Raw genomic sequence first — 11,233 nt, forward strand, 5'->3', positions numbered from 1 at the left:
CTCAGTGTGCAAACACAAGCCCAGATCTGCACAGGATGACGAGTGCAGTCCTTCGGGACTGCAGCAGGACCAGCTCACACCTGGGCTTGGTAATCTCGTACCCTAGGCTCCATACCTGGCACGTTAGGGTTTTTGGTGCAGGTCCTGGCTCTTGCAGCAGCAGAAGGCAAAGATTGGCACAGGCTTTGCAGCTGCCACAGATTCATTTCAACGCCTCCAGGGCAAATGCCACCGCCGTTGTCAAAAAAAACACAAATTCATCTCAGTGCACACACCTACAATCTAAATACACACATCTGGGCATCCTGGCCAAACACAAAACCCATGCTATCCATTGGTATTATGTTGTCGCTGTGAGACAAGGTGACATATTCTCTTTACCCGTTAATGAAAAGACAGATTGAAATGACAGTTTGAAATAAACAAATATGCATTGAGTATTGCATCTGCTGCTCCAGGCTTTTGTAGTAGAGAACAGAGACAATTCTTAGAACGGTTTGCTTTGGCACAGGTAAATACCATGCTAAAACAGAGTGGGACTGTATAAAACGTACCATAAAAAGGTGCCTTGTCAATACACAATTGCTTCCATAACTCCTATTGTACACACGGTACATGCCTAAATCCACTAAATAACATCGAAAATCTGGATCTGATGCTTTTTCAAAGGAAAATGTAAGTTAAGGGATGGATTCCCTCTAAAGGAAGGCTTAGTTTTTATCTATTTTTTTCCTGCAGTATCTGTTGTTGTTTTCAATGTAATTGTTTTGTAATCAGTACAGAAAACACCTGGACTGGCTAGATAGCACAAAGCTATTAGCTTGAACGGGGCTTGGCTTTAACTTGTGAATCCTAACTAAAGTATATAAATATCTGGCACAGGAGACAAAACTGGATGGGAAGCCTGCCAGGAAGCAGGTGGCAAACTAAGCTTATTGCTGACAAGGCAAAGACAACTCTTCTGTTGGGACCTCACATCTGGCCACGCTTCCCTGCCCTGCCCTGCCCGGTGCCTCCTGCCCTTGTAACACCTGTCAGCACTGCGCATACCAGGTGGGGGCAGCCAGGGACAGTCTGGCCAAAATAAGACTTGTCCATGGAGAGGGTGAATATACACGGTCAAAGACTCCGTTCACAGGAGCTAGGGTTTTCCAAGAGACTGTGGGATGTCCTCTTGGTCCTGAGCACTGCATCTGAGCGGGCAGAACACCCGAATCATTCTGAAAGTTGGGAATTCTGTACATTGGGAATTACTTGTGATGTTATTTCAGCTCTGCCTTCCCTACTTTCCTCAATGACCTGATCAGATCAGCCTTTGCCCGCTGCTGCCCTTTATATTTTACTTTTCTTCTAAAGGAGAAGAATAATTACACTTAATAATAATAGTAATAATAATAATAATAATAATAATAATAGCAGCCTTCCTCAGGAAGTCAGTTCACGTGACAGGCCAAATTCATCTCTGGGCCAACGCAGGAGAGAGCACACAGAATTATAAAGAGAGACAGATCTTACCTAACAGACCCGCAAGCTGGCAGCAGGCTCCACAAGGAGGAATATTTAATTATGAGGAATCCAATGGCGCCAGTTTTGCCCTGCTCATGTAAGATGAGCACAGTAATGCCATGTACCAGCCCACTCTGCGCACAAAATGCTCCAGAGATCATCTGCCTCACTGCAGCCTGTCCTCAACGCATTGCTAGGCTGTGCTAGCTGTGTCGCAGGAAAATGGCTCTCAGAGAATTTGTGTGATGCCCAGGCTGGCCCGTGAGGTCCCAGACAGACAGCCCTACTTCCTGAGTATGGCTCGTGTGCATCTTCACCTGCACACGGACATTTCAGATTTACAGACAATGTTTGTTTCCAGCTTGTTCTCCCACCCATGAAGGGATGGCCCATCACCGCAAGACTTACCAGCCTTTCACCTGAACCAAACATTTTTCCATTGATGAACTCAGCTCAGTTTTCATCCATGAACTGTCAGCTCAGACAGGAAAGAGACCCACTGAGAATGATCCACACTGACCATGCAAATCGGAGCGATACACACATCAAGAGATTTGCATTTAAGCAAATCCCAAACAAGGCATTGTGGAGACATCACTAAATTGTACAAAATATATTTCCATCAGGCTCAGCTGGAACTTTATCAGTGGAGAATGAGCACTGACTTCACTCTGCTCTGGGAAGCTCATGACAGCCCTTCTCCAAACTCCTGCAGAATCTGAGAGCTGGGACTTGTCACCAGTGATCGCAATGGAAACAGGTGAGTCTCAGCACCTTGACTTTCCAAAAGCATAAAGATGCAGCAGCATGATGGAAATATTGGGGAAAGAATATATCACGCCATCCTTGGGCTCAAGTTAAAACAATGCGGAAAGGAGAATTGTCTAAAATCAGCATGCGATACCTTTGCTATTCCAAAAATTTAACAATATTTATTTGAATATTCAGCCTTCTCTAAACCAAATCCAATTTTATTTTCAATATTTTTTTCCAAGAGGCAGTTATGCCAAAGTGATGTGAAATACAATCTAATTTACTTGAAAAATTACATCAACTCTGGCCTAAATTAGCATTTTCTTCCCTGATGCTGCCAAGAGCAGGATTATGTGGGGTTCTAATAGCTCGGCATCCGATCCTGCTGAATAGCACGCCAAGTTATTTTATTTGCATGTGCTGGGCTGCTTTGTTAAAAAAGGGGTTTGAGGACAGAGCCCTTATATTGCTTACTTATTCTTTGTCTCAAATTCTTATAACTGTGGGTGTATGAGTGAAGAAACTTCAACAGCACAGCACCCTTGTGTAAGGGATGTATGGAAGTGTTTTTGAAGTGTTTTTAGACTGTAGTAAAGATGTTAGGGAACCAGGACTGCAGAAGTGCAGAGCATCAGGCAGCGGCTGGAAACAGTCACAGAAGCAAGGTCAGTTAACAAAGATGCTGCAGGATTTGGCGATAGCAGGCTGATGAACAAAGGAATGGAAGCTGGTCACAGCTTTTCTAACAATGCTGTTTTAGAGATATCTCCATTCTGAAAATTAAATATGAGCATACTCATGGCTGGGGTCCCTCTGCCAAAGTTCCGTGCTGAATCAAGGCCTGAGTCTTCCACAGGATGCAGCCAGCAACAGCTGCCTGAGTTACTGGAGGCAGCAAACCATGGTGGAGCCCAGTGAGCTGTGCTCTGCAGTTCTGGCTCATCCATCAAATTGCAGTGCTGTATCTCTAAAGGAACTCACGCAAAGATTCCGATGCAGCAAGTATAGCTGTTTCTGCCACTTACGCCTGCTCTGCCAGAGATTCAGAACCCCAGCTGCCAGCACGGGTACCCCTGCTTCCAACTGCTCTCAGTAAAAAACAGCCCAGAAAAGCGGCTACAGGAGGGACGCTTCTTTGGGCCACAGACAAGAGCCAGTCTCTGTACACAGACAAATTTCTTTCAACCTCAAGAGATGATATCCATTGCTGGCTGTGTCCTGGCTTATCCAGAGATGCTGGCTGGGCAGCATTCAGACTGTCTTCAGCCCTGTTCAGACTATTTTGATCATAAGCTTTTCTGGGGCAGTGTCCTTGCAATGTGTTTGCCTCATGTCTCGGCTGAAGTCTCTCTGGTCAGTATTCAAACACCAAAACCAAACTGCAGTTGCCCCAGAATTGCAATTGCTATGCCCAACAGAAAACATCTGGGGTAACCCCAAGCCGGCATTGAGATTGCGTTGCTTCCACCCTCTTCCTCTTCCCTTTGTAAGCTCTCCGTATGTACGTGCACCAGGGGATACTGTGCCTCACGAATGAAAGTGATAAATGGAGCCAAATGGCACTTCCTGAAAAGCAGGCGGGCAAAATGATAAATCACAATTTCAGACAAACGCATCAGCTGCGGAATGGCTGTTGGCGCTCCCTCGGGAGAGCACAGCTTCGTGTTTTCCAATGGATTAACTTCAAACTTCGGTTTTTCTCTGGAAGACTCCAATAAAAGCCCATCTGGACACTCCTCCCTGGCTCCGCAGGTGCGAGCTCTGTGCGGCGCAGCCTGTTGGCCGGGATAAAAGAGCTCCCCTGGAACTGCTCCCCGTACCGCTCTGCCCTCGCTTGTGTCAGAACACCTGTACACAAGGCAGATAGGCCTCAAAGCTTTTTCCAGGCAAGGGAAGAGGACAGATGCTTTGCACCAGAAGTCACACAGACCTTATGTACTGGTTCTGCTGGATTCCAGGCAGCTTGAGAGAACAGGCAGGACTGCCATCAGGGTGACATGGCTGAGACCGTACCCTTCTTTCCCTATCATGGTATCTTCACAATCTAATTCACATCACCAATTAGAGAGGTCAGTCCCACCATTTGGGCTACTTCTGCCTTTGCTGCACTGAGATCAAAACTATCTCAGCCCCCAGAGCGATGTGCTGAAAGCCAGCAACTCCAGAAGGGCAACGAGGAGCTAAACCACAGCACCTCTGCTGGAAGCAAGCAGGGCTGTACTGCTAAATCAAATTTTGCTGATCCAAAGGGGAAATGTAGGAGCCCCCAAGCACTCTAAAAAAAAAAAAAAGCCTAAAGCCATCAACCAGCCTGGCACTGATGGAGCTGCACAGAAGCCGCATGGCACCCAGGGCTAACTGCAGGGCAGGGCACCTCAGTCTTTGTTCTCTGCACACGAGCAGCCCTCACTGCGGGGTCCCTAAGGGATGGTTTTGCATGAATAATAGCAGTCTTACTTGCTGCCTCCCTAACTTGGTGTAGAGGCAGGGAATTTGCTTCTTCCATAACAACCTCTTCCGCCTACTCTCTGCCTTTGCTGAACTCCTCTAACACTTCTCTCATTCACCTAGTTACTACAGATTTTGGCAAGCGAGTGTACCAAGGAGTGCGAGTGAAACACACAGTCAAAGATCTTCTTGCTGAAAAGCGATCCAGGCAGAGCAGTGGCTCCTGCTTCAGTGTAAGTCAGCTTTGTTTGTTTGTTTGTTTGGTTGGTTTTTTTAAACCAGAAGTCAGTCCATGTAATCCTCTGGTTTAAAGAGCATTTGCATTGAGTGGAGGGCACTGCCAACATCAGGAAGGAATGGTGAAAACGTTTACACCAGTGTTTTCCCCCCAAAAGATCACAGATGGTTCCTTGATTTTTCCACATCGGTGAACCTTTGAGGAACTGAAGTTGCAGCGTATGTATATTTAGCAAATCAGTAACACTAAATTTCCCATTCCTTTCACATCCTGCGTATGACACCTTCCCAAGTCAGCTTGCTTTCTCACCAGCTACATTTGAACAGCTGAGCGCCGCAGAAATAGATGATCTTCCCTGAATGTTGTGCTCCTTCCAGCTCCTCTCTGGCATACCCAAGTGCCAGGGGAAACGCAGTGATGTTATGGTCTGGAAAGAGGCCAAACATCAGCTTGTAAGAGGTGATGTCTTTTTCAAGTGGTTCTATGGCAACAGGAAGCCTAAGTGAAATTATAGTACGCTACGTTGTTTTTTTCTGGAATAGCCATACAAGCAATGGTGTCCCCAGAAGGGGCACAATACTGCAGGTGCCAGCACGGGGCACCCAGAGGCACCGTAAGCCACTCGCTGGGTGCTTGAGGTCTCACCTTTATCAGGCAGCAGCACCTCATTTCCCGGCTGACCGGCAGCAGCGGGGCCTCTGACAGAAGAGCAGATGTAGCCAAGCTGCTGAAACTGGGTCCTGCAAGGAAAGGGTGGGAGCAGAGACCTGAATTACTGACAGCAGAAAACGGATTTTAGGAGTTCTGATGCTGTTTGCATTCACCGAACAACCAGATCCTTGTTGAGGACTATCATGCTTCACTTGCTCCCTTTCCAGAGGCAGCAGCTTTTTTGTTTAGCACCTCAACGTGTCCAACTGCCGGCCCCAGGGACTATAAAACACACGCTACTTGCTTTATTGCCCTTCGCTTTATATTCCAGAGCTAGGTAGTTGTGTGTCTATCTAATGCAAAATTTGCCCTATTGCTAATTCGCCGTCATAGACAAAAAATTATTGTGCAGGGCAAACATCCGTATTTGCTGGAACATATCATGAAAAGAACAACTGTAAGAGCAGCTCTTTATCTGACAGGTAACATAAACCAGAATCAAAGCAAACAGCAGATGACTGAACGCCCCTTTGTATATTTATGATGCGGTGTAATTTAGCTGCATCTTTTGTCTGAATACGATCTTTGCTCTGAAATCAGTAAATCCTTGCCGTACAAGGGAAAGTCCGCGGAGCTGAATCAAGCTTCTGAGGAAAGGTCGTTGCCCATCAGAGGGCAGCTGATGGGCTGTTTACTGAGGCAGCAGAACCATTTCCTGACATCCAGGCGTGACACACATTAAACGACAGGAAAACAGTTTGTACCATGGTGAAAACCACGCAATCTGGGCATCTGAATTCCCATCAACTGCAGGGCCAAAGAACTCAGCTCTGGGGAGGGTCTGACACTTCTCCTTTGGCTCACTGCAGACAGAGGCATGACCCAGCTGTCACCCTTTGTATGATAAAAGACTTAAACCACGTTCTTGTCTCAGGCAAGGACACTGGTCAGTGCACAGACGAGCACAGCAGCACTGAGGCTTGTGGTCAGCAAAGCACTTTTATTAACCCAGGGCACCTGGGCTCCCCATTGCAGGGCCAGGGCCATAACACTCACAGGTTGACCTGCATCCTTTTTACCCTTTTTTCCCTTTTTACTGCCCCAAGGCAGCCCTGTAGCTGAACACGCCTGAGCTCCCGAGGTGAAGCAATGAAGCTGGGGGCCAGGCTTATCAGCAGCTGAACATGCTGCTGGCTCAAGTGATGCTGAACAGGCGCGCTGACGTGTTGCAGAAGACCCAGCTAGCCCAGTCCCACAGCGCTGAAAGGAAGTAATGCAGGGAGGAAATGGACTAATGGGCTTAAATTAAGCCGAGCCATTCATCACCTGATAAGGAGCCAGGAGGCAATGGAAATGTAGGGCCCTGCAAGTCTGCGGGTGCTTGCTACAGCAAAAGCCAGGGGTGGGCAGCTGCGGAGGATCTTGTAATTGAATTAAGGCAGGTAAAGCCCTCACAGCTAACACCAGCTCTGCAGCTAGCCTTCACAGGGGTGTGCCAAAAATGCCTGTGACACTGTTTCAGTGGCTGTTGAACAGGCGGGATCAAGGATTTACTCAGATGCACCACAGATTTGAAATGCTCCATAGCAGAGGATGCCCAGGGCCCTCCCCATTCCCCCAGCAAAACACCCCAGCTCTCCTCACCGCAGCCCTTCTCTGCTAGCTGCACCTCCAAACGCAGGCAGGGCACAGCGTTGCTGGTCCCTTACATCTCAAAGACAATATTAGGGGTGCCAGGTGACAGTTCTGGACTGTTTCTGGCTAAGACTGGGGTCTAAACACTTGTGCAGGGGGCTGCACCATCACCTTCAGGCAAAGATTCCTCTTCAGTGAACGCAGCCAGCCAGCGGCAGGATGCTGTGGCCATGGGCAGACAGAGGAAGTGGTGGGGAAAAAGCCCTGAAGCAGGAGAAGGGATCACCAGAACAGCACGCATGCAGCAGGAGGGGTGTCTGCTGACACCAGATTTGCATGGGGTGGCCTCAGCTCCGCAGGGCGCCGCACTGCCAGCGAGGATCCTCACTGAGGTCTGCGGCCAGAAGAGGCTCAGCCTCAGGCAGGTGCAAGCCCTGGCCCTGCAGGATGAGCGCTCATCTGCCCTCAAGCCCAAGGGCTCCTTCCGGCCACCTCCTGCCACTCCTGCACCCCTGTGGGCTCAGGGCTCATTTCCATGATGGAGCAGGGAGCAGCTGCAAGCCTCCCCCGGCAGTAAAAGGAAGTCTTAGCACTGGCAAATTTAATTCAAATCTAAACCTCTAAATTTGGTTGCTTGCTATGGCAGGAACCTCCTGTTTGCACTATGCAAACTGGAAATAGCATGGCACCATCGCAGCCATGGGCACCGCGGGTCCAGAGGGCTGGAGGCAGACCTTGGCACTGCTCCGTGGACGAGCTCTGCCCCAGAGGAGCAGGTGCCTGTGCCACAGTGCCCTGTAAGGAATTAGCCACCCCGAACACCGGGGTTGCTCAGGGCTAATCCTCCCTCACCTTGGGGCCAAGACCCTGCTGTTATTATTGTTCTCAGCATTACTGTACCACCCAAAGAGGAGCCAGAGACAGCTGCCTTCCCTGCACAGCTCCCCAGGAGCCAGCTGAGGAGGCTCCATGGCAGGGAAAAACAACGCGGCAGAGCCAGGCTCGCATGTGGGCAGCACAGAGCCAGCCTGTTTTGACCAGCCAAGGACCTGTACACCAATTTTTTGGGACCTGTTTTACTCTGACACCAAAGTAACCGCTCAGCATTGTGGCTGCATTAAGGGACGTTGCAATATATGAGAAAGAAGCCAGTTATCTTGGTATTTCTGCTGTTATCAGCTCTGTTCAAGACCTTTGAAATCTCTTCTTAGCCTACATCTGCTAATACCTCAGAGGCCCCAGGCTTGAAATCTTGAAGTTAATCTCCTCGTACTGATAACACCAAGGCTCAAACAGTACATCACAGCTATGCCAGAACCTTCCCAAACTACAAGCTCAGAGAGCTACCTTACTTTGAAAATATTTTTTTTAATGCATCTTTATGTTTTGCAGGGCAGCACCAGCACACCACAGTCATCTTTTGTCCAAATGCCAGGTGAGGTTTTTCCCTACCAATAAATACCTTCTGTGGGGGATGGACAGAAGATACTGCTCCTCCAGAGAAGGAGAAAGGAGCACAGGAACAGGGCCACCCCTTTGAGAAAGCCTGGGAGGAAAGTATTAGAAAGAGTCAACACAAGAGCAGTGGTCTGCTGGAAGGCCCCTATAGTCTTGTGTGAAAGCCCCAAAGGGAGGCAGAGATAATTACAGCAGCTCCACCTCTTTTGATGGAGATACCACTTGGTGAACCCCTTCTGCCAATCTCTGCACCTTCCAGTTTCCACTGGAGGTGAAGAGAGAAAGCACAAAAGCAGGAACTGACCTGTGCTGTTCCTTGAGCTCCTGGGCAGGAACAGGGAAGCACGCCTGGAACAGAAGCAGGAGGTTTTACAGCTAACACACTTCTTCCCCCTGCAATTGTGGCAGAAGAAGGAAAAAAAAAACAAAAAAACCAAAGACCTCATATTTAAAGCTTCCCCAAACACGTTTGGTTTGCTGCAGGTGGAGGTGATCTGCTGGATCAGGGGCAGTCCAGGGTGCTAAAAGCCTTGGGCAGGTACACCTGCTTCACATCAGGGTTGACTCCTACCTGGGGAGGTGCAGGAGAGGACAGGGCTCTGCTTGGCACCTGTGGAGGTGCCCGTGGCTCTGCAGCTCCCCAGGTGCTGTTGGTGTGGTTTCCCTTTAGCCATCCCTTTTTTTCTGACCACCACAGGTTCCCCTACCACGGCTGGTTACTACGGAGTCAGGAGGTCCTTCGCTGCTGACTTGGATTTCCACAACACAAAGCAGTTTGTCAGTGATGTCTATTCGTCCCCGCTGGGGTCCAAGCCCTTCACGTGCGATTCCTCCACCACCCAGGGCTATCCAACGCTTCTGGACCCGTATCTCCCCGAGCAATACGGGGATTTCCGTAGCGCTCCCCTCACGCCTGGTACCAGCTCCTTCTTCAGCCCTTCTTCACTGCCCCCTCTCCTGCCATCCTTCCCCAATGACACAGCGCATTTCCTACTAGTGAGTGACTCTGCGGTTCTCAGCCCCCCATGAGCAATTACCCGGTTGAAGCTGGGGTTAAGTCAGGGGGGTCCCATGTGGGAAGGAAACGGCCACTGCACGAGGCAGCCCCAGCAGAATACACGGTGGATGGGGCAGGGCTGAAGGGAATGATTTTTTCTCTTTCTTCCCATCTCACGGCCCCTTTTCCTGTTGGAGAGCGGCTGCTAAATAGATGATCTTCCCTGTTCCCCAAACAACAGCTCCGTCAAGCTCCTGAAATTTTCTAGAAACATCCTTTGTTGGCTCCAGACAGCTGCCTACCCCTTCCCTATTTCCCTACCCCAACGCTATCCCTTTCCTTACCCCATTCCTACCCCTACCCCTATCCCCATCCCTACCCTAGTCCATGTCCCTATCCCTATCCCTGCTGCTTCCCAGGAGCCAGCTGGCTCACGCCGCAGGGCAGAGCTCCTGGGCCCTGTAGGATCAGGGCTGGTCAGTGCACTGGGAGCCTGTGGCCCAGCTTTGCCCACCGCTCACACCACGGGTGTTTCCTTCCAGCAGTTTTAACACTGGAAACCCTTGTGAGTGTTCCCAGCCAGGCTTGGGGCGGGGGGGGGGGAGTGTGGCGTGGTGACGCCAGGCTAGGTATGCCATCCCCTCCAGGACAATCTTTAAACCTCACGGGTCTCCCTCGCCTTCTCTCCCCGCTTCCCTGCAGAGAGAGCCGTGGGAGCAGACCTCTCCTGACAGCCTGGGCCAGTCGGATGCCGCATGCTCAGAGCCTCCGCAGGCACTGCCTGCAGGCACCGGCTGCCTCGCCTCGCACGAGCCCGGAGGCTCTTCCCCATACCGGAGCTCGGGCTGGACCCCGGCCAGCCCTGGAGCCCAGCCCTACCCCCTGCATCCCCTTGAAGATGCCCACTACTCGCCCAGCTACGCCGCCACCTCGCCCTACTCCTTCTCGCCCTTCGTCACCGCGGCAAGCGAGCTCGCCTCCAGGATGAGCCACCTCTCGCCGGAGCCGCCCGCGGAGCTGCCGCCCCTTCACGATAACTCTGCCTGGGCGAAGGAGGATGGAAGTCCCGCCTGGGGCACGTACGAAGGCCGGAGAACTTACTGAGGAGAGATGAGAGCTGGAGGGAAGGGCAGGCGCTGACTGTTATTGAGGCAAATGAGCTACTCGCACGCTTTTTCCTAGCAGTTTCCTTCAGACAGAGGATGCTAACAACACGCAATGCTTCATGCTCTGGTTAGAGGTCACTGGATAGACCACATCTAGCTTACAGGGGTGCTCTGGTGCCTTAGGAAAGCCATAGCTCACAGTCCCGCTGTGCTACAAGTAAAATACACAGCCTGAAAAATACCTGCACATTACTGGCCTGTACTGCAAGGACAGATCTCAGGTACTCGCTTTCAGATGCTGAGAAAACAGGTCTCGCTGAACCTTAAACTACACCCACAGAGCGGTGTCACCAAAAGAGGGTTGGGGAGCGAGGCAGGGGCTGGGGGAAGCCCTCATTAATAGCATAATAGCTTAATGGTGCCTCGCCTGCCCCAGGAGCA

The 11,233-nt window shown here is 50.4% G+C and overlaps 1 protein-coding gene across 1 annotated transcript; it reads left to right on the forward strand.

The window, feature by feature from the left end:
• Positions 1-2,256: 2,256 nt before the first annotated feature.
• On the forward strand, positions 2,257-10,790 carry POU2AF2 (POU class 2 homeobox associating factor 2). Its single transcript, XM_050714992.1, has 5 exons — positions 2,257-2,266; positions 4,831-4,940; positions 8,624-8,666; positions 9,387-9,685; positions 10,389-10,790. The coding sequence occupies exons 1-5, from the start codon at positions 2,257-2,259 to the stop codon at positions 10,788-10,790; spliced, it is 864 nt and encodes a 287-aa protein (XP_050570949.1).
• The last annotated feature ends 443 nt before the right edge of the window (positions 10,791-11,233 follow it).

The sequence above is a fragment of the Cygnus atratus genome, chromosome 22 (genome assembly GCF_013377495.2).
Source record: "Cygnus atratus isolate AKBS03 ecotype Queensland, Australia chromosome 22, CAtr_DNAZoo_HiC_assembly, whole genome shotgun sequence".
Lineage (NCBI taxonomy): Eukaryota > Metazoa > Chordata > Aves > Anseriformes > Anatidae > Cygnus > Cygnus atratus.